This window comes from Cebus imitator, unplaced genomic scaffold, assembly GCF_001604975.1.
Source record: "Cebus imitator isolate Cc_AM_T3 unplaced genomic scaffold, Cebus_imitator-1.0 Scaffold161, whole genome shotgun sequence".
Classification (NCBI taxonomy): domain Eukaryota; kingdom Metazoa; phylum Chordata; class Mammalia; order Primates; family Cebidae; genus Cebus; species Cebus imitator.
The window spans coordinates 2,541,097-2,564,381 of record NW_016107476.1 but is presented as its reverse complement, the minus strand read 5'-3'; the positions used below and the strand labels follow the sequence as shown (position 1 = coordinate 2,564,381).

Here is a 23,285-nt window from a genome sequence, read left to right as displayed (position 1 = left end):
ATTTGCTAGAGAATATTAAACTGAAAATTATCAACTCTGTTTCAAAAAAAAAAAAAAAAAAGCAACACTTGGAAAATAAGTTCTTATCAAGAATCAACAAATTTTGACTGGGTGTGGTGGCTCATGCCTATAATCCCTACATTTTGGGAGGCCAGGGTGGGAGGGTGGCTTTTAGCCCAGGAGTTTCAGACCAGCCTGAGCAACAAAGTGAGACCTCATCTCTACAAAAAAATCTTGAACATTAGATGGGCATGTTTGCATATGCCTGTAGTCCCCCCTCATCTACTTTCTGTCTCTATAGTTTTTAAGCAGCAGGTTTGGTTAGTATCTGTTAGTCTCAGCTTCTCAATATTTGCATAGCAATCAGAAGAATAACTGTATACACACAAACAGAGAAGAATTACCCAATACAGTGTACATAACCTTACACCTTGTTAATTCATGCCATCCTCCTCACTAAAGTATTAGACATATTTTTCACTAACATGTCCCCACCCCAGCAAATGTCCTCAATATCATTTCATCTCTGCTACCCTTTTAGGAAAGAGCCCATAACAAGAGAGATATGAAAAATCAGAATGAGATGCCATCAGACCAGTGCCCCACTCACATGGGAGTTTTCACAAACACAACTTGCCTAGAGGAATGTTGACACCAGTGTCAGCACCAGAGATGTGCTGGAAAATGAGAAACATTAGGATATGTCTATAAGTAATTGGTCCCTCCTTAAAGTAAAAAGCTAGGAGGGGTTCAGGGTACAGTTATGAAAAACATGAGTGTGGGCCGGGGCCAGGCATGGTGGTTCATGCCTGTAAACCCAGCACTTTGGGTGACTGAGACCAGTGGCTCACCTGAGGTTGGGAGTTCGAGACCAGCCTGATCAACATGGAGAAAAAAATCCCACCTCTACCAAAAATTCAAAATTAGCTGGGCATGGTGGCACATGCCTGTAATCCCAGCTACTTGGGAGGCTAAAACAGGAGAATTGCTTGAACCCGGGAGGTAGAGGTTGCGGTGAGCCAAGATAGCACCATTTTACTCCAGCCTGGGCAACAAGAATGAAACTCCTCCGTCAAAAAAAAAAAAAAAAAACATGAATGTGTATCTTCAAATAGTGTGGAATTTCAACTCATTGGTTCAATCCTTGTGCCTCGCAACAACCAGAATGATCTTTTAAGTACATAATATAAACAGATCTGTCCACTAATCCTTCGCTCACTGCCCTATGCAAGATGCCCTCTGGCCCCACCACCTCTTCCAGCCTCTTCTCCTATTCTCTATACATCCTCCCAAGCTCTGGCTCTTGCTGTTTCAAGATCTCCAGGCATGCTTTTCTCTGCCCAAAAGGCTCTTCCCCAGCTGTTTGCAAGCCCGCTCCCTCTCCTCCTTCTGGTCACATCCTCAAGCTTCTAGGTCACCTCCTCTGATTCTTCTCCCTGAACTCCCTCATTAAAGGCAGTCTCCCTGTGACTCCTATCTCAGTCTCCACTCTACCACAATTTAAACATTCTCTTTCTTCTTCTTCATCTTATTCTTTACAAGGTAACTGCCATCGTATTCCCAGGGTCTAGCACAGTCGTGGGCACACCGTCAGCACTCTATAAATGCATGTTCAATATTTCATGTTTTGAATATCAGCCTGGCTTTCGGTCTCTTTTCCAGAGAAACAGTCTTTGGGTGAAACTGAAGGTTGGCTAAATACCTTGGGTTCACCAACAGCATCTACTATCAGTTAGGTAATTTGGATGACGTCAATACCACTCAACTGATGACAAAAGATAAAAGACTTGTTTAAGTCTCTGACTCAGAAAACAACAACAACAGCTCAAGGAAGGAGCTTACTGACAGACCAGTCTCAAACCAACCTGGCTGAGCTCTCTGAATGAGAACCACACAACAAAGCACAATTTCCAGCTGACCTGGTCTGCAAGGAAGAGTTTGGGTAGCCCCAGAGCCTTAGCAAAGCTAACTGGCATGTCCCCAGACAGGACACGATGAGTAGAACAGCCAGCAGGGACTGCTGCAGAGCGGGTGGTCAGCTTCCTCCGGTGGGTGTCCTGAGCACACATGGTTCCCCAGCCTCAAACACTTTACAACTGTTCCTATGATGCCAGCAGCTCCTGCATCAACGCATCATTAGCCATCTCATTTCCTTCCATAAGAAAAAGACCAGTGTCATTAGCTTGCTTGCCCAAGGGATGTGGGCACCAAATACCCAACAGGTCAAGTTCCTTGGTGGAATTTCTATCGCTGCACAGTAGGACTTACTGGCCACAGGAAGCCACTGATGTGGTCCTGGAGTCCTGTGGCATGACAAAGGTGACAAAGCGTTACTCTACTTGAGGCAAGCTTCAAAGACATCGTCCGGTGGAAAGGGGTGGACCCTCCTGGGTTCCTCAACTCACCTGTCTCAGCTCTACTTACTTTCCAGGGTCCTCAAACTAATCTGTTACTAAACTCCATTTCATTGAACACACTGCCCTGGTTTTACTCAGTCAAAAGGAATGACAGTAGTAACAGAAGGGATAGCAATTACTGGGCTACGTGCCGGGAGGCATTGGGATGACCGGGCATTGTTTGAAGTGCTTTATGTGGATTAATTGATCCAATTTTCACAATAACCCTATTAATTAGTACTATTATTGTCCTTATTTTCTGATGAGGAAACTGAGGCAACAGGTTAAGTGACTTGCCAAAGGTGGTAAAATTAGTAAGCAGGTGAGCTGGAATTTGAACCCATGGAGACTGTTTGCAAAGCTCCCATTCATAAACACGACTTACTTTTTGGGCAAACCTACACAATCCTGAAGCTTTAGGGGATAATTTTACAAAGTCACCAAGGCAACTGGAAAACTGTACCACAAGGGGCCAGTGAGAAAGAGAAGGATATATACCATAGAGAAGGGTGTTCAGCTTCTGAAAATCCTAGCTGAAGGCGGTTTAACACAGTCTCTCCTTCCAGTTACAAATTTAATTCTTCTCATCACCTGCTTCTTAGTCCTATTTTATCTGCCAGGGACCTAAGGCCATTCCTTTGGCTCTGGGCTGTGCTCCTACCCTGATGCTTAAATAAACTCCACAGACCAACTGACTTATCATTAACATTTTTTGAGTACATGGCACAAGTCACGTTTGAAGTTTTCACACACTGTCATTTAAATTAACCCCAACAATAAAGATATGAAGTGGGAAGTATGGGATTTTTGCCCCATACTTATTTACTTTTATCGAAGTTTAGTCTAGGCCCCGGTGGTGGCTCATACCTGTAATCCCAGCATTTGGGGAGTACAAGGCAATAGGATTCCTTTAGCTCAGGCGTTTGAGACCAGCCTGGGCAACATAGCAAGCCCCAGTCTCTATAAGAAAAAACGTTTAAAGAACCTGAAGAGGCTTACCTGCATAAGAAACAAATAAGCTGCTGGCTGTGGTGGCTCACGCCTGTAATCCCAGCACTTTGGGAGGCCGAGGCGGGTGGATCACTGGAGGTCGGGGAGTTCAAGATCAACCTGACCAACATGGAGAAACCTCATCTCTACTAAAAATACAAAATTAGCCTGGCATGGTGGCACATGACTGTAACCTCAGCTTCTGGGGAGGCTGAGGCAGGAGAATCGCTTGAACCTGGGAGGTGGAGGTTGTGGTGAGCCAAGCTGTGATCGAGCCATTGCACTCCCACCTGAGCAACAAGAGCAAAACTCCATCTCAAAAAAAGAAAAGAAAGTTTGCAAAACCCAAAGAGGCTTATACACATAAGAAACAAATGTGCTGCCAGGCATGGTGGCTCATGCCTATAATCCCAGCACTTTGGGAGGCCGAGGCAGGTGGATCACCTGAGGTTGGGAGTTAGAGACCAGCCTGACAAACATGGAGAAACCCCATCTCTACTAAAAATACAAAATTAGCTGGGTCTGATGGTACATGCCTGTAATCCCAGCTACTTGGGAGACTAAGGCAGGAGAATCGCCGGAACCTGAGAGGCGGAGGTTGCAGTGAGCCAAGATTGCACCATTGCACTCCAGCCTGGATCTGGATGACAAGAGTGAAACTCTGTCTCAAAAAAAAAAAAGAAAGAAAGGAAACAAATATGCTTATAATGCATGATGGTAATTGCCTGCCCCAGTCCTCCCCACCCCTATAGCATAGGCAGATGTGCTCAACTTCTGGTGTTTTTTCTTAACACTAAGCTTACATTTATATCAACTCAACCATTAGCTACTGACATCCTGTTTCTACAGGTGAAGATTCAGCTGTTACCAATATGCCTACACCACAAATTTTGGTTAAATCCATGGTCAGTGTTGACACTTTGAGAACGTAATTATTGTTCTAGTCGACTCTGTAGTGCTTCATATGAATTGATTCCCTTTCTTGTACAATGGTTTTTGTTCTTAGATTTCATTGTTTCCCTTTCTCCCACTTGCCTAGCTCCTGATGAATAATCCCTGATGTTTTCTACCAAATTTTTGTTGTGATCTACTAATAATTGTTTCCAATGCTCAAACTCACCAGATAACTTATGAAACATCTTGATGTGGAGAGAAAAGTAGGTGTTCTCAGAATTGTTTTCACTGAAAGAAACCCTGATTCTCAGACACGTTAGGAGTTTGGCTCTATGTCCTCCAGGAAGTGGTAGAGACGTGATTTGCCTGCTACCAACTGCAGTGTCAGCTCCCTGGAAGCACACTGCCCCGGGGTAAAGATGTGCAGGCTGGGCCACACACGGTGGCTCACACCTATAATCCCAGCACTTTGGGAGGCCGAGGCGGGCGGATCATGAGGTCAAGAGATCGAGACCATCCTGGCCAACATGGTGAAACCCCATCTCTACTAAAAATTCCAAAAAAAAAAAAAATTAGCTGGGCATGATGGTGCATGCCTCTAGTCCCAGCTACTTGGGAGGCTGAGGCAGGAGAATCGCTTGAAGCTGGGAGGCAGAGGTTACAGTGAGCTGAGATTGCACCATTGCACTCCAGCCTGGAGACAAGAGCAAAACTCTGCACACAACAGATGTGCAGGCTGTTGGCTGTACAACTTCAGAGGGTGCTGCCCCCCACTCAGATGAGAACAGTGCCCTGGAGAGGCAAGGCACAGGCCCTGCCAACAAGGTGGCTTCCAATCTCATCTCCAGTGCTGCTCCTGGTCATCTTGCACTGCACTGGCCCGCAACCTGAAAGTACTGTGTTAACTGCCTTCTCTCTGGCTGGCCCTGTTTGCCTGATTCATGTTTAGTAGTTGGCTTCTTTGCCTACTCATTATGTAAAACTACCATATTAGTGTTGCCTCACTGTGGTCGTGTGGTCTTCATGGTAGGCAATGACCTTTCCCTGGGGGTGTTTCCATCATGTCGACTCTAATGGCAAGACGCCACTCCTGGGCTCTTGTTGCAAAAGTCCAAGTGCTTTTTGAATCCTGTTGTATATTGCAAGGGTGCTTCCAAGTCAAGATGGAGTGACGACCGACATGCCCTGCACCCAAGGAATGGCTAAACCTTTCCTGCTGTATGGAAGGCCTGCTGACAACTCACCTTTTGGACATTCCTGAGGGAGGGGTGAACTCTCTCCAAAGCCTCTAAGTTATATTTTTCCTTTTCTTATTTTTTTGAGACAGTGTCTTGATTTTTTTGAGACAGTGTCTTGCTCTGTTGCTCAGGCTGGAGTGCAGTGGTACAATCTCGGCTCACTGCAACCTCTGCCTCCTGGGTTCAAGCAATTCTCCTGTCTCAGCCTCCCGAGTAGCTGAGATTATAGGTGCACACCACCACACCTGGCTAATTTTTTTTATTTTTATAGAGACAGGGTTTCACCATGTTGCCCAGGCTGGTCTCAAACTCCTGACCTCAAGCAATCCACCTGCGTTGGTCTCCCGAAGTGCTAGGATTACAGGCATGAGCCACTGTACCCAGCCAAAATGATACTTTTTTCTGGAAAAGCTCTGATACATCAAAAAAGAATGCTATCTAGCATGTAATGCCTTACAACGTAGATGAAGAGCTGGTCACTGAGGGGTGGGATGGCGCATGACAGACAATACCGGCCCTGATCCTACTTTCTCACCCCGGCTGCAATGCAAAACCAAGGAAACAAGGTAAGCATGGTGAATGCAGAGGTGAGGCAGACTCGTGGGGAAAAGGGATCCCAAATGAAAAAGTAATTCCAGAAATACTAGGCTTGAAAGCTGACATGGGCTCTACGAGCGTTTTCTTTAGACTTCCAGATGGACTTCAAACAGTATTTTACTCTGAATTTAGCAGTTGGGTCAGTTCTTAATTGTATCAAGTACCCAAGACAGATGACACCAAGTTCCAGCCAACTTCTATTAAGGATAAAGTGGCAAATGAAAGATTCAGACATTCTTTTGTCAAAACCTGCCAAGTTGCAAGTGAAGAAACCCAACTTAACCAAAACATACCTATTAGCACAATAACAGGAGTAATCAGAATGGAAACATGGTTGCCCACAGAAGTACCTTATTCTGTTTCGTCAATAAAAGTTTAATTAGTTAGTGTAGAGGGTCTAAGCTAATGCTTTTCAAGCTTTGGTTCTTAAACCACTAGAACATAAAATAAGTTTAATGGATCATCACCAGCATACTTAAAGAATAGAAAAGAAAACAGCAGAGAGTAAACCTAAGTATTGCTTCATGTGGCTTTTATTCCAGTCATTTGTTTGCATGTGTGCATGAATCCTGGGTCTTGCTGTGTGAAAGTGTGTTTCTTCCTGGGGTAGGCATGGTGGACATGTCAATTAAACTCCAAACTATAATCGAGAGGCTCGTTGACTGAGTCCTACCCACAGATATGTTTTGCTTGGTCCTCATAATATATATAAATATTTTTCTTCAGAAGGAGTCTCAATCTATCGCCCGGGTTGGAGTGCAGTGGCATGATCTTGGCTCACTGTAACCTCTGCCTCCTAGGTTCAAGCAATTCTCCTGCCTTAGCCTCCTGAGTAGCCAAAATCACAGGCAAGCACCACCACACCCAACTAATTTTTTGTTTGTTTTTAATAGAGACAGAGTTTCACCATGTTCCCCAGGCTGGTCTTGAATTCCTGACATCAAGTGATCTCCCCACCTCAGCCTCCCAAAGTGCTGGGATTACAGGTGTGAGCCACTGTGCCTGGCCACACATAATATTTTTTAAAGAGAAAGTGAAATCATTTGCCAACTTTTAAACATATTTCCAGCTGCTCCTGAAAACCAAAAGGCCCGGCAACTTGACACGCATCCCTCCGTGGGACCTAGGATGAAGGACAAAGTAACTCTTCCCTTTAAGGAGGGCCATGCTCTCTAGTTGGGCCCAGGCTCCACTCAGTTAGGTCACTTGCCTGATTCTTGGGGCATCCATGTCTGACCCCAGTTCTAATCATCCTTAGCTCAATGTGGCCCACAAAGTACCCCCCCCATTTACCTCTCCGTATGTCCATCACTGTGTCATGTGCCAACAGCAGCCTCTGCTAAACTGAGCTGCTTGCATCTCCTCAGACAGGAGCTGTACTTTATTGCTTCTGTTTTACCCACTTGAGTCCCTTTCTCTCAATCTTCTTTTTATCCACTACAGCACTCCTGTTCATCCTTCAAAGCCCAGTCTTCCACGACCATCCATTAGAATTCATCACTTTCTGTCTTGAAGTCCCATATTACTTTCATAGTTCTCCTTTGAGTGCATTTCACATTAAATCATAATGACTTATTTATGTGTGTCTGTTTCTTGCTAGAAAGTGAGTGCTTTCAGGTCAAGAACTGCATTTTATTTGTTGCTATATCTAGATAGATTATCTCATATTAGATTGTAAAGAAACATTTCCCAAATAAGAATAACCATCTCCCCGACCCATATACATCATTCATTCACTTATTCACTCAACATTCAGTTAGTGCTTACTATGGAACAGACACTGCGTAATGAATACAAGTTGAATCAAACACCATCCCCAACCTTAAGAAACCTACAGAACTCCTCGAATACCAATCTTAAATGCCACCTTTTCCATAAAGTCGTTTCTGATTCCCTTGGGACTGTAACTCTTCCTTCCTTAGAACCCCCATAGAAGACTGTTCACCCCCTTCTATCGCCTGATGTCCCCTCCATTTTGCATTCTCCATCAGCATCCCTCTCAACACCTGCTGACCCATTCATCCACTGAAAGTAGGATCTTTTCAGTGTGTCAGGTTATTCTCGAGCTGCCCCACAGATAAGAGACCTGAAGAAAATTGTAATATGATCACAGCCACTACTGAAAGCCCTTCACCATGGCTCATTGCTACTTCTGAGTTTTAGGCCAGGACCTCTACACATGGCAGAAGTGGTAGCACTTTCCAGGTAAGCAGGGACAGAGGGGCATCCACTCCTTCTTCAGTGCTCAGCATAACTGGGTTCTCATCCTCCAGACTCTAATCCCCATCCTCCTAAAGCTGCTCCTTGATGACCATTCAGAAGGGGTCCCTCAAGTGGCACATGGCAGCAGTCCAGTGGACACCCACCTAGCTCATGTGTCATGATGAGACCTTCCATGGACCTGGGCACCCATAGCTCCTATCATTTTTTCAGGGAGGGATTGCTCAGTCTTCTCTCCCATTCCTCATCCATCAGACACTCCAGTGGGGAATAATCTTGCCACATTTTCCTACCATCCACTTTTCGTGTGTGTGTATGTGTGTGGTTCTTTTTTTGAGACAAGGCCTCACTCTATCACCTAGGCTGGAGTGCAGTGGTGTGCTCATGGCTCATCGTAGCCTTGACCTCCAGGCTCAGATGATCCTCCTACCACTGCAGCCTCTTATGTAGCTGGGAATATAGGCACACACCACCATGCCCAGCTTTTTGTTTTTTTGTTGGGGGGGATTTTGGTTTTGTTTTTTTTTTAATAGAGACAGTGTCTTGCCATGTTGCCCAGGCTGGTCTTAAACTCCCGGGCTCAAGCGATCTGCCTGCCTCAGCCTCCCATGCTGGGATTATAGGTATAAGCCACTGTGCCTGACCCACTTTTCTTAATTCTTCTTGAACTTTTCCCTTCTCATGTTTTAAATAGAGAACAACAGAAATAAACAGAAGAAAAAATACAGACTATTAGAACATAGACAGAATGCAGGTGACCCTTGAACAACACGAGTTTGAACAGCACAGATCCCCTGCACAGATTTTCTTCTACCTCTGCCATCCCTGAGGCAGCAAGACCAAGCCCTCCTCTTCCTCCTTCTCCTCACCTGCTCAACATAAAGACATGGAGGATAAAGGTCTTTATGATGATCTACTTCCACCAAATGAACAGTAAATACTGTACAGTAGTAGTGAATGAAGCACTCCCAGCCTGAATGACATATTAGAATTCCTCAAAGATTAAAGAGGAAGTGGCAGCCTTTGTGAGGCAAGACAGCTGATAAACTTCTGTACCTTTTTTTTTGTTTTTGAGACAAGGTCTGACTGTATGGCTCAGGAGGGACTGCAGTGGTGATCTCAGCTCACTACAACCTCTGCCTCCTGGGCTCAAACCATCCTCCCACCTCAGTTTCCTGAGTAGCTGAGACTACAGGCATGCATCACCATGCCTGGCTCATTTTTATATTGCTAATGAACTTTTACCCAAAAATTCCAAACAGCTCTACGATTCCAGGTAAACATGCTTTACCCCAAAATTCCAAACAGATCTACGATTCCAGGTAAACATGCTTTACCCCAAAATTCCAAACAGATCTACAATTCCAGGTAAACATGCTCACTTGACTTGGAGACATAGGAAGAATGCCTGGAGAACATGGACACCTGTGCTTTCATTCTAAATTATGTTTCCTTCTCCAAGTCACGCTGAGCTCCAACTCACCCCCGTGAAAAAGTACTTTAAATTTCCTGCCAACCTTTGCTCCCCAGTATCCTATACTGACAGCAGTTTCTTGGCTACTGGGATCTCACAGAAGGTCTGCTTCATTATGAAATATGGCTTTGTCTCATTCTACAGGATAGCCAGACTGACAGTGATCTTCTTTCTTTACCTTCTCTTTGTCATCTATGCATGGTGAGCAAGAAGAAATTTGCCAAAGGGAATAAAGCAGCAACTTACATAAAAATTTTTATTCATCCACCTCTAGACCTGGTCAGTTTACCCACAGAAATCACAGATTATCTGCACAGTGTCAAAGTGTAGTTTCTAAATAAAAAATATCAGCATTATCTGGGAAGTGTTAGAGATGCAAAATCTCAGGCCTTTTCCCAGACCAATTGAATCAGAAACTCTGAGGGCAGAGCCCAGAAATCTGTGTTTTCACAAGCCTTCCAGATGATTCTGATTCCAGTTGAAATTGGAGAAGAATTACTGTCCTAGACTATACTGTCTTTGGAAGAAATTACCGTCTAGGACAGTAATTTAAAAAGTATTTAAAAAACCAGGATCTTCACAGTTAGATGCAAGTATTCAAACAAGTCAGCCTGTTTGATTGCAATAGGGACACACACACTCACCCCTGGTCCACCCCCAGGGGACACTGGACCATAATAGCATTAATTATGTCAGTCTGAGCACAAATACAATGTTTCAGAGAAAAGAGGTCATGCATAACAAATTTTCACTCTCCCCACTGTTAACAAAATTTGCCCTTGAATACACAGCTCCTGCCAGTTTGGGATAAACATACCTCTCAGTATGAGTCACCATCAGACAAACACACAATGAAATAGGAAGCTGGGCTGGTTTTTACTGTGGTGTGCCCGGATCAAACTCAACCACAATGGGAAGAAATCCTGCACCACTCACTGATCACTGATCTTTCTGAAAAGTTCTCTGGCTCTTTAATGCTGGCTCAGGAAAACACTCAGCACTTTGACTTTGGCACAGGAGAAGCCAGCAATACTAGGATCCTCTTTCTTGGCCTCTAGGGCTGTGAATACGATGGCAAAGAGGGCCACCTCCTCAAAACGAATCAAATGCCAAGATATGCTTCTTGGTAGGGTGAGTCTCCTGCAGTACATCTTCTGCAGGAATTTGGAGAGAAACTCTCTGTGACGCAATACAAGTTGCTCATCCTTCCTGGTCATTTGGCCTGGCATGGGAAAGGCAAGAACCAACATCACCTCCAAAGTCTGGGAGTAGCTAACAATAGGTGAGGCCAAACCTCCATTTCAGATGTCCACTGTCTACGTATTCTTCACTCTATTCCTGTCATCAAAAATCGCCCTCAAGCGCTTTGAATACATTCACATCAATATGTTCCTTCTCTCATATTTATTTATATTGTGGAAATGACATCTTTTTCTCTCTGGATAAACATTTTTTAGACATCAATGAGTAGGTATCAGAGGGCAGATGATTTGCTATGATTTTTTTCTAACATGTGAAATCCTTTCCCTTTGCTTTGGAAATCCCATTATTCAGACAGCACTTCCGGAGTGAAGATAAACTAAGCAGAGCTACACTTCCTGGTAAGAGTAGCACTTTCACTTATAAAATAGTACAAACAATTCACACTTGGTTGCTTTCTCTCCAAGTGGAGTATGATGACAAGAACTGGAGCACCCCTCCCCACAAAGGTGGGAAATTCACAATTGAGTAGTGTAAATAAGTCACTGATCAAGAACAATTTATCTGAAACTTGTAGCCTCGTAGTGTCCCCTTTAATCTATCACCTCCCCTTAGACCTTACTTAGGAAATGTCCTTGTTGGTGGTATCCCTTTTAAAATATTGGGGTTCTTGAAGTTAAGGCACATCCAAGGGCAGGTAGAGATGAGGCATTCAACTTCAACCTGAGGCTAGGAATGGCTAGCATCCGTGAAAGAGCAGGCCTGGAAAGTGACTCAATAGTCATCGCGCACAGGAGGAATTATTACACCACAGTGAAAGAGCTTTCCCGAAGATGGAATAGAAGTGAGTGTTGATTACACTAGGCAGTATGCATGCATCCGAGTGGGTAGTATCTGTCTGGGTGTGTGTTTTGGGAGGGCAAATAGCATTCGAGGCAGCAACACTTCACAGCTCCTAAGGTTGTTTCACAAGACTGCATACGAAGTCAAATACTTGAGAAAAATAGCACCGTCCTAAGTTGCACAGGTGACAACTGTTGTTAATCTGGTGTTTACTTAGGTGCACAGAGTAATTCTAGAAGAATTTGCAGAAGGGATGGGCCTTTGAGGAACTCTATAAAGAAGCCAAACTTGAGTTAGATCTTTGATAAATACATAAAAGGAGGGTACACAGTATTTTTCACAAGGAGGGTAGACAGTATGACTGAGGTTACGGAAGAAAATACCACCCCTGTGATCATTCAAAAGGTAAAGGGGCTCGAGGTAGACATTAGCACTGGTTTCTGAGCCAGATAGGCAGAAAAATATATAGAAAACTTAGATTTTCTACATGCTATCTAAGTGATCTCTGATCTCCCGTGAGTCTTCTTTCCCTCACCTATTGGGGGAAGATAGTACTTACCCTGATGGGTTAGAAGATTAAAGACAATGTATACAGAGCTCTGCAATTTAGTATGTGTTCAATCACTGATGGATTTCATAACACTAAAATGAAAATAAAATAAGATTGGTGTAGAAGGACATTTATATAGATGGAAGCAGGGAGGAGGTATTTTAAGGACTTGAGGAGAACCCTGCATGACAAGCAGGAAGCTTTGAACCTTACCGTGTCATTTATTAGGGTTTTTGAGCTGGGAAATATGATGATTCAGTGTCCTAAAAGAATTACTTTGGTACCAGGGTATAGGTCATATTTGAGACACAGTACGCCACTGTTCTCAGGAGCTGCCAAGTACAAGACTGCAGTGGCTTTTAGATACGGCAGGGAGGGGCTCCTTCCAAACCATAAAGGGTGCTAGACACAGCAGCTTGAGGCAGAAAGGTGTGGTGCTGGCTCCCCCGTTGATGCCTCGTATCTGAATGCCTCCTGTTATTCCAAAAAGAAAGCAAGGTCTGTTTCTAACGTTATCTTCCTTAAGGTTGATTGTAGCAACTTTGTACAAACTGGCCAAGAAATATCAGAGTCTGCCCAAGAGGTACAAGCTGGGCTCCTCACTGCTTATCACTCCCCAGTCCTTTATCCCCAACATTGGCTTAAGGTCAATAAAACTGAGCTCAACTCCTTCCTCCCACCGATCTCCTCTCTTCCTCTTCACCACTAGCAACTCTCTCCCATCCCACAACTGATTCTTCTCTGCTCCTCCTCAGACCTCCTTCCCAAGCCTAGCCATCTAACTCAACGTCTGCGTGAAATGGGTGGGACCGTATCACCCTCCAATCTCATATATTGAAGTCCTAACCCCCAGTATCTCAGAATGTGGCCTTATTTGGAGATAGGGTCTTTACAGTGGCAATCAAGTTAAAATGAGGTCATTAGGGTGGGCCTTAATCCATTGGGACTGGTGTCCTTGTAAAGAGGGGAAATATGGAGTCAGAGAGGCACACAGGGAGAACACCCTGTGAACGTGAAGCTAGTTGCTTCTGTAAGCCAGGGAACATGAAAGATTACCAGCAAACTACCAGAAGCCAGGGGAGAAGCATAGAACAGATTCTCCTGACAACCCTCAGGAGGAACCAACCTGGCCAACACCTTGACCTCAGGCTTGTAGCTTCCAGAACTATGAGACAATACATTTCTGTGGTTTAAGTCGCTCACGCTGTGGTGCTTTGTTACAGTGCCACCAGCAAACTGATACCTGAGTGACTGGGACTCAAAACCTTAAGATCATTTGCTTTCTGAATCCTTCTCATTACATCCACCCAACCTGCTGTCATGCCCCATCAAGTCTAATGTGATGGCCTCTCTCAAATCTACCATTCTCTTTTCATTCCAACTGATTATATGTCCACATATTTCCAATCTTTAAAGCCTCAGTTTAAGAGCTGCCTGCTTCAGGGAGGCTTTCCTGATTAGCAGACTGAGAAGCTAAATCTACCACCTTTGACTTGCCAGAGTGCTGCACCAATGCCTTTTTAAACATCTACATAGTATTAGTTATTTGTGAGCCTATTTACTTCCTCAACAGGTGCTAAAGAAGCAGAGGACAGCCATTGTATCTTCTAAGCCCTTGAGAGCTTCCTAAGTACCCAGCACCTTGCCTAACACAGAAAGGGCAAGCAGGAGATGATAACAGAATAGGGAAGTTTCCTGAACAGAACGGGGCTTACAGAATCCTAAAGAAAAAGAAAGAACTGAGCTAGAACATCTCTGCAGACACATCTACTTTGATGAAGAGGATTATTCCATTTTCAGCAGCTGAAATGAGCTGGGAAACAAGGACCATAAATAAGGAGGAAGACCTTTGTTAGTCCTTCTGCAGCTTTATTATTTGAAGCATCTGTTTCTGCCAAAAGCTAAAAGGCATCAAGAAGGAGCTGTGGTGGTCTGATTGACATCCCATACAAATTTTTCCCATCTTAGCCCAGGTGCGGTGGCTCATGCCTGTAATCGCAGCACCTTGGGAGTCTGAGGCAGGTGGATCACCTGAGGTCAGGAGTTCGAGACCAGCCTGGCCAACATGGTGAAACCCTATCTCTACTAAAAATACATAATTAGCCAGGCGTGGCAGTGCACGCCTGTAATCCCAGCTACTCAGGAGGCTGAGGCAGGAGAATCGCTTGAACCTGGGAGGCAGAGGTTGCAGGGAGCAGGGATCAGGTCATTTCACTCCAGCCTGGACAACAAAAGTGAAACTCTGTCTTAAAAAAAAAAGAAAAGAAACAAATTGTTCACATCTGTCACCCTTTGTGCTCGAGAATCCACTGAACTAAACCTTAAAGAGAACTATGACTAAGGTGTCTTAGCACCCCACTGCCCTCTACAACTGTGGTTTTCAACTGGAGCAATTCTGCTCCCACAGGGCATTTGGTAATGTCTGGAGACATATTGATTGTCATGAGTAGGAAGTCAGTGCTACCGGTATGTAGCGGGGAGAGGTCAGGATTGCTGCTAAACATCATCCGATGCACAAAACAGAATCACAAAAAATTATCTGTAAAAATCTCAATGACGCTGAGGCTGAAAATCCTTGCTCTAGAGAAAGTACTTGCCTTGTGAGTATGTGTACGTGTGCATCCTGACACACTAAACGTCGATGGAAGGTGAACATCTCTCCATTCAGAGACTGGAATGAGTTTCACTGGGTCCCACTCTATCCCAAAAGCAAGTTGGGCCATCAGAAAACTTCCAGGAAACAAAACAAAACAAATGAAAAATGATGTGCCTAAATGTAAAGTTCTATTTACCTTGAAGTTTCTGACTTGTTGCTAAATTCTTAGTCTTTTCACATGGTTTCCAAACCATAAGCATTCTTTATTATTTGAATTGAGTGTTTACAGAGCTTAATCTCTAATATTTGCTTATTCTTATTTTTCCTAACAAAAATAAATCCCTTTTGTATTCTTAACACTGGCACTATAACACACATTTAGCTAAACAATTACACCTTTTTAAATGAGCACAGCAGGCCTCTGGAGTTTAGGTTGATAAGCGTGTATTTAGGGAGGTGGTTATTGACAGATAAACCGGCAGAAATCTCCTGTGCTTCTTTGTTACAGGACACAGCAAGGGCAAGGTACCCTTGAAGACAGAAGAGAAACAACCATTTCATCAAGATGCCGGAATCAATAAGTGTCTGCAGCTGGAAGTGAATGGGTGCCTGATCAGGAGAACAAAAGATAATGAGGTCAAAGGATGTCTGCAAATGCCACTCCACACTCGTGGAGGCTGTCAGCCAGTGTGCTTTCTCTTCAGCCCATGTCAGCCCCATACCAGGTATTTTACGCTAGAGAGAAAACTATGAGGCAAACCAGTGTGAGCTCTAAGTGGTGAGCACAACAGAGTCTATGCCACTCCTCCCTGGGCCAGCTGTGTTTCTTGGGATGGACACTGCCGGGACCTGAGCCTGTTCGAGGTGATTCCTGACAGCTCCACAGGGAAGGAAGGAGCTAGGCTTTTCTGGGAGCAAGAAGAAAGGGAGAGGATCAGAGAAGTTTCCAAATCAAGAAGACACAGGTTCCTATTCCAGTTCTGACAACAGGCCAACTTGTTTGGGTTGTTTGAAGATCTTCAGTGGGGGAGACACTAAGCTATGCACTGGAAAGCTAAAGATGGAGACACAGTGCCACTTCTGAAAGGCTCGCCATCTAGTGACAGAGACAACAGCTGTCAACACACTAGCAACTGTGGTCCCTCATCCACTACATCGTGTGATGAGACACCGAATGAGTATTTGGTCCTGTGATCTGCTGTGTGACCTTGAGCAATTTACTTACCCTTTCTGATCCCCAGTTTTCTCATCTCTAGGATGAATGCCTGGACTACACGATCCCCAGTGCCCTTTTCACTTTAAAGGCTATGCTGAAGTTCCCCTTTTTCTATGGAGGCCCTTGTATAGCTACCAAAAACAAACAGTGAAACAAAACAAACCTGCCCTTCTCTGTTGATGGCTGAGGTCAGTGCAATCAGAAAGCGGAGGTGTGGACTGACAGACCTCAAAATAAAAACAGAACAGCCTTTTATCAGCGGCTAAGGGTTAAGATAATACTAGTATGTGACCTCTCAGTGGACTCTCCAAAGTGTTCCAGTTAGAAGGTGGCCACTGACTTGCAGGGCAACGTGAACCCAGCAATCTAAGCTTCAGAAAGTCTACAATGACTTAGAAAAAGCGCTGCTATTCGAGGACAACTGATCTATAATACACGCCTTACATAGCAAGCCTAGGTCTTCCAAGAGTCCTACAGGAATGGAATGAAGAAATGGCTTTGTAATTCCCTTTCCTGTCACTCAAATTACTCATATCAGGGAACCAAACTCAAATCCATTAGCAACAGAGATGAGGGCCATGCCATAGTCAGGTAGCAGGTACAAATGAAGAGATCTGACCGGCAGTAAATGTCAACATCTGTATTTGGTACTGAGGGTTCCTGGAAGCACCCCCCAAAGACAGAAAATATTATTAGAAGCACCTTTATTCACACCAAATCCCTCAATTACCATTTCACTCACACTATTTCACTCAATTACCATTTACTCACTGAAAAACCAAAGCTACAGCAAGTGATTATTAAAGGTCTACAGGAGCAGAACAGAGCAGAACCATGTTTCTCTTTGTCCTGAGGTGCAGCCTTAACACTATTAAGTTCTCAGGATCCTGTATGTCAACCCATCAATTAGTATAACAGAACCAAACTGAGTTTCAAGCAACAAGGAGCAACTTGAGTTCAGCATCTTCATCTTAAATCTATTCCCCGGAGTAGCTTTAAGATAAAGTAAACACAAATAAGTCAGTGAAACAGTTCAATACAGCCCTGAAAGAGTAGATGTCTGGGTTTGAGGAGAAAAGAATGTCCACGCAGTAAGAAAATGTGACAGTAAATCTAAGTGTACTAGAAAGCAAAATTAAAGAGTGGTTGTTTACATTATAAATTCATTTGGTGACGGTCCCTAAGACACAAAAGAGAAAAAAATAAGTTACAGGAAAATGATCATAGAACAATTCCATTTTTATATTCATATGTGTCTGTCTCTCTCTAATTCTGGTTGGAAGGGTCTAGCAAGATACACAGTAGTTAACAACTGTATCTCTAGGGAGGAGAGGGGAATTGAAGCTGACAAGGTAGGAGCCAGAGGCATTCACTTTCCCTCCCCATGCTCCTGTAACATTTTACTTCCTTAAGATGTATTTATATATTACTTGAATAACTCAAAGCAAGCATTGGGGTGTTCTTTTCACCTTTCCCAGAGAAACCAATCATTTCAACTATCATTCAGTTCTTAAAGATGTATCTTCCATTTCAGGACCACGCCTAGTAGGTAAATAACGTACACCTGTTCAGGCCACACCTATCCTCTCCCTTTTAACACTCTCCTTGTGATGCGATGTGGTTTCCTTTGCCATGTGCAGCATCTTTAAGAAGGTGTTTGGAGGAGTGATGAGGGATAACACTGAAATGACAGGTTATACACACAGAGCACCTGAAGCCTTTAAAACAGCCCAGCTTCTCCTTTCAGCCGGATCCAGCCAGGGCTGGGCATGCCCCAGCACTGCACACCCCAGCCCTGGCAGGAAGGGTCCTTTCATGACATATCTTAATTAACTTATTGATTGGTGGGGAGTGGTGGTAAGAGAGAAAGGGAATGATGGCTGAGATGGGGGGCAAGACGGACGGCAAGTCTCAAACACAACAAAAAAATTCAAAATGCAATAGCAATCAAAAGAGACACACACCCCACAGCACAACTGTGCACCGCTTCCGACGCGGTGGTGAAATTAAAGATTCTGAACGAAGTCTCAGCTGGATGGAAACCCAGACTTCACAATACGGAGCATCTCGCACCGAGAACATGTCCGCCCGGCTTTCGATTGATCATTCCCCATTAGGTGGCCGAGCCCCGCGGTGCCATTCCAACTTCTGCAACCATGCACAGTGATCGATATTTATAATTACCTTTTTCCTTCACCATGGCAACCGGGTCCTCCGACGAGCAGGACTGAAGAAAGAACCAGGAATAAACTCTGGGAGTGGAAGCGCGCCTCGGCAGACAGACCCGCGGGCGCAGGGGCCGCCAGGAGAAGCCCCGTGCAGTCCGGGGCTGCGGTCTCGAGTCCCGCCCCGCCTCGGCGGCCCCGCTCCCACGCCCGCCCTGCGAGCGCCCCCGCGCTCTCCGCCGCCCGTCTGCCTAGCTGCAGCCGCGCCCTGCTCGGGGACTCTGCCCTGCGGCTGAAACCACTTGCTACAGCTGCTGCTGTAACAAATGCAAAATTCCACTGTCCTAATCTCTGATTACTGACACCACCTTGTATTCCTCGCGCTGCGGACGGGCGATGAAAGGCTCCCGAGCGCTGGACCCCTCCCAGAGTCTGATAAATGATTGCCAGGAGGAGGAGGAGGACCGAGCACCGGCTAGGGACGGTTCCAATAAGTAAAACTAGTCAATGCTTAGCTTATTGGCTCCCTGTGACAGTCGCTTTCAGTTTTTAACTACGGCTTCTTTCAGGCAATCTAGATAAATAAAATCGGCCTTAATGTAAAACACAAACAATAATGATGCTGATTCCAATTTCAACTTCACTCTGTTATGAAAAATGAATAATGACATTTGGTTTGCTCGACTGCTCCCCACTGTAGTTTACCTGAACGGGGCTGGGGGAAGGTGGAGACAAGGAGATACAGCCGGGAGGAGGATCTTTCAGGATTCTATTTCTTACCCAGGATCCAATTCAGGATCAAGGTTAAAATCTGATTGATCCAGTTAGGGGGGATTTTGACTTCCCCCATCTCCCTCTGCTTCACTGGAGTCTTTAGACAAGCCCCTTGGATGTGCATATGCTAGGGAGGAACACTCCAGTCACAATTAAGGGACAAACAGCCTGGTCCAGTATGGTGCAACCGCCAGGACCAGCCTAAGCCTGACCCCACAGAAGCAGCTCCTGAGGAGGCTTTTGATTTCTGACCCACAGGGTCACAGGTGTTCTGTGACCTGTCCTGTTGTCCTGTGACCTGTCCTGTGACCTGTCCTGCTGTCCCGTGAGCCCGGGACTTTCTGGTTCACAAAGCCAACGCCCACCCGACTCCAGCACCCGTCTGCCAAATCCAGCTCACGGGTCCGATGGCATGTCCTATACATTCACCATGAGGGAGAGATGGGATGAGCAAGAGACAAAAAGACAGACGTCACAAGGCGGGGAGAGCAGCAGATGGCCAACACATCTTTCAGAACCAGAATGCACAGCCAGTATTAGATGGTATTTACTGCAAATATTGTAACATGTTGGGTCTAAGAGAGCCAGGAGAACCGAAAGGAATGAAGTCAATCAACCTGCCTCCTCTTTGACTGAGAGGGTGTGTATGGCTGAAATCAACTACATTTGGTGGGTCTGAGGAAAAGGAAGAAAAATGCCCATTTCTTCACATTCATCTTGGGCAGGTCTTCATTGCTGGTTTTCTGATGTGTAACAGTAGCACATCTGAAGCAGCTGTGACATTCCTACATCTGTGACTCAGGGCTTTATTAATAGCTTGGGTGTCTCAGGCTGTAAGTAAGAGCTAAGTCCCCTCCAGCTCCTGAGTTGTCTTTTCTATGACAACATACTTCCCCCACACCACTCCCCGAAACCATGGCAGCCCCATAAGGTCATGGTTTTCCTAAGTCAGCAGCCAGCTGGAATATAAGCACTGAAGAGCTTTTAAGCGGCTTCTCTAACCTCCATTCATAAATATGAGCCAAGCATGAAAGTAACTCGACCTCCAATCCAGAGGGATGGCAGAGTTCAAGAGCATCCAGGAAACAAACCCTTCACATTCCCCAATTTTCGTTGCTAAAACTGCGCTTGTCTACTTTACCCACCCCTAATCACCCTCAGAGCCTTTAAGGAGAAGCTGACAAGCAAAATTAACTGCAGAGTGCTAGAATTAAGCTGTGTTGTGAGCCTAGCAGGTGAATCTATTTTATTATATTTTTGCTGCTTAAATACATCAGCATCTCACTTAAGCACTTCTCTCTAAGGCTCTCCTCTTATTTAGCCCAAAGCTAAGGAAGCAGCTTTCTTTCTTTCCCTGCCTGCCCCACCCCCGCCCTGACTCCTCCTCACGCCTTCCTCTCTACTATAATGTGAGTGTAAAACACCACTGGTTTCTAGAGCAAACCCGATCATATGTAAGTGTTCCAGATATTGTAAATGCCATTAGCTCAATTTTTCTTTTACTTGGGCTGGCAGTTTTAAACTCAGAGATTTAAGTTTACTAACCAAATTGGTCTCATTACATTTCTGAACCTACCTATATACCTTGGTGGATAAATTGCACAGAAACGGAGTTTAGAAAAGCTCTCTGGCAGCTTTGGAGACTAAGCTGGCTAAGAGTAACAGCTGATGCCTATTCATTGTCAGAGAAGCCTTTTCTAAAGGAAAATACTACATAGTGGTTCGCAGAGATTTTCCCCCTCCTGTGTTTTCCATGGAAAGAATTTTCCTGTACCACAGTCAAAGTGAATGAGTCACCAGCATTTAGCTGCTAAGTAATAGTCATATGGCAAAAGTCCCCCCACCAATCAGACACTGCTAGTTTGCGATAAAAGTATCCACTCTGCACTTCTAAGATAACCAAAGAGGATATTACTAAAGTTATTTTTGGAATGTGGGAAAGTAAAACCAAATTGTTTTTGTTTCTTTGCCTCAGGGCAGAATTGCTAAAGAGCTTTAAGAACAGAAGCAAAGCATAGGCACTTACTACTTTACAGCTAAAGCTGCAAGAAGTGAAGCAAAATAAATCAAGAAAAAAATGAAATGTGTCGTTCATAAGAGATAACTTTTTTATTATTTCTTGAGATGATTTCCAAAGAAATTATCTCAATCTCATTCCACTCAGATAAGTCTTCCTAATACAGACACCAACCCATGGTTTTATCTGTTGGTTTTTGCCCCATCAGACTGCTGCACTGCCTCCTCATTCACTCACAACATAAAGCAAGGGTTGTCCACAAGTGACCAAAGGACAGAAACTATTTTGTTGGAGAGAAAAGCTTATTACCATACAGCCACTCCTGGCAAAAATTCTAGCGTACATCATTTCAATAGCGAAACCAATGAAGAGGGAAATGTTACAACTAGAAACAAGCAGCCCGGAGGAGTCCGCTTCCTCATTGCTCATTCTCCTCTACAGTGCCATGGGTCACCTACTGCATGTGCACCTGTAGTGCAGGAATTCAGGATCCCTCTGTGGGGCTGGGACACCAGGTGTCCAGGTGCCACCCCCCAACACCACTGGACTTTTTCTTTTTTTGAGACGGAGTCTCACTCTCACCCAGTCTCGGCTCACTGCAACTTCCGCCTCCCAGGTTCAAGTAATTCTCCTGCCTCAGCCTCCTGAGTAGCCCGCCACCATGCCTGGCTAATTTTTGTATTTTTAGTAGCGACAGGGTTTCGCCATGTTGGCCAGGCTGGTTTTGAACTCCTGACCTCAGGTGATCTGCCCACCTTGGCCTCTAAAAGTGCTGGGATTACAGGTGTGAGCCACCACACCCAGTCACCACTGGACTCTTTAGCAAAAAGCAGACTCAATTCTCTAGTAGAATTCAGTTGAAAGAAACCTAGAGACTGAGTTCCTATTTGCTTTCTACTTAGTGTTGGCATCCATCAATCTCACTTCAGAGGTTTATGGGGCACCTACTGTGTGCCAGGTACTAGACTGGGAGTACAAAAGCAAGAAGAGAGAAACCTCTGCCCTGAAGGTGCTCACCATCTAGCGGAGGAGATGCAGGCACACTAATATTCTCAATGAAATGAGGAAGGTACTAAGGCAGGAGTAGACATGGGGTCCAGGGCAGTGCTGAGTCCAACCTGGCTTCCAGGAGGAGAAAGGAAGTAGGTAATGACTGGCCAAGTGAAGAAAGCGGGGAAAGTCATTCCAAGTGGAAGTAATAGGGCAAGAAGGCATCCAGTAGTTCACTATTGGTGGAGAGCAGAGAGAGGCTCAAGATGAGGCTGGGTGACAGGTGACAGAGGGCCCTCAAAGCCACTCTAAAGAGAATGGACCTTAAAAATGTTGTGGTTAAAGTCTCAAACCTAAGCTACCTATTTCTTTCAAAATGCAGTTCAAAAGGTTCTGTCTGCATTGCAAGGTACACCATTATCTGTTTCCAACCGTATTGCTCCTCCCTCCTTGTGGGTTGTGTTGGTGTGTGCATTTCTGGTGTTTAGCAGATGGTTTGACATGGAATAGATGCACAGGAAGTGTCTATGTTTACTCATTTATATAAACATTTCTCAGATCAACAGAATAAAAAGATAGCCATCATCTCACATACATTATTTTAAGAAGCACAGACCACTTGGGATAGGCTGATCCCTTCTATTGTAATGGTTTCAAGTCCACAACTAGGTTGTAAGCTCTCTGAAGGCAAGGAGGGTTTCATTTACACTAGGCTGATAAAAGTGTGGTTTACAAGGCTGGGCATGGTGGCTCACACCTATAATCCCAGCACTTTGGGATGTTGAGACAGGTGGATCACTTGAAGTCAGGAGTTTGGTGAGCTGAAATTACGCCATTGCACTCCAGCCTGGGCAACAAGAGCAAAACTCTGTCTCAAAAAGAAAAAAAAGAGATAGAGGCTTGCTCTGTTGCCCTGGCTGGAGTGCAGTGGCACAATCTCGGCTCACTGCAACTTCCACCTCCTGGGTTAAAGCAATTCTCCTGTTGCAGCCTCCTGAGTAGCTGGGATTACAGTCATGCACCACCATGCCCGGCTAATTGTGTATTTTTAGTAGAGATGAGGTTTCTCCATGTTGGTCAGGCTGGTCTCAAACTCTCGACCTCAGGTGATTTGCCTGCCTCAGC

General features: G+C 44.8%; 1 protein-coding gene across 24 annotated transcripts in view; it reads right to left on the bottom strand.

Annotated features, from left to right (window-relative positions):
- Nucleotides 1-23,285, bottom strand: part of ABLIM1 (actin binding LIM protein 1) — a 344,682-nt gene that overhangs the window by 187,450 nt on the left and 133,947 nt on the right. For 2 of the 24 annotated variants that reach the window (XM_017543844.2, XM_037743989.1), the window contains exon 1: nucleotides 18,399-18,885. The exons of 21 other annotated variants lie outside the window; for them this stretch is intronic. In XM_017543844.2, coding sequence (XP_017399333.1) covers nucleotides 18,399-18,414 — 16 coding nt within the window. In that variant the 5' untranslated portion in view covers nucleotides 18,415-18,885. Of the gene's footprint in view, nucleotides 1-18,398; nucleotides 19,250-23,285 lie in introns of those variants that run through there. One more of the 24 variants, XM_037743983.1, reaches the window with a different exon arrangement.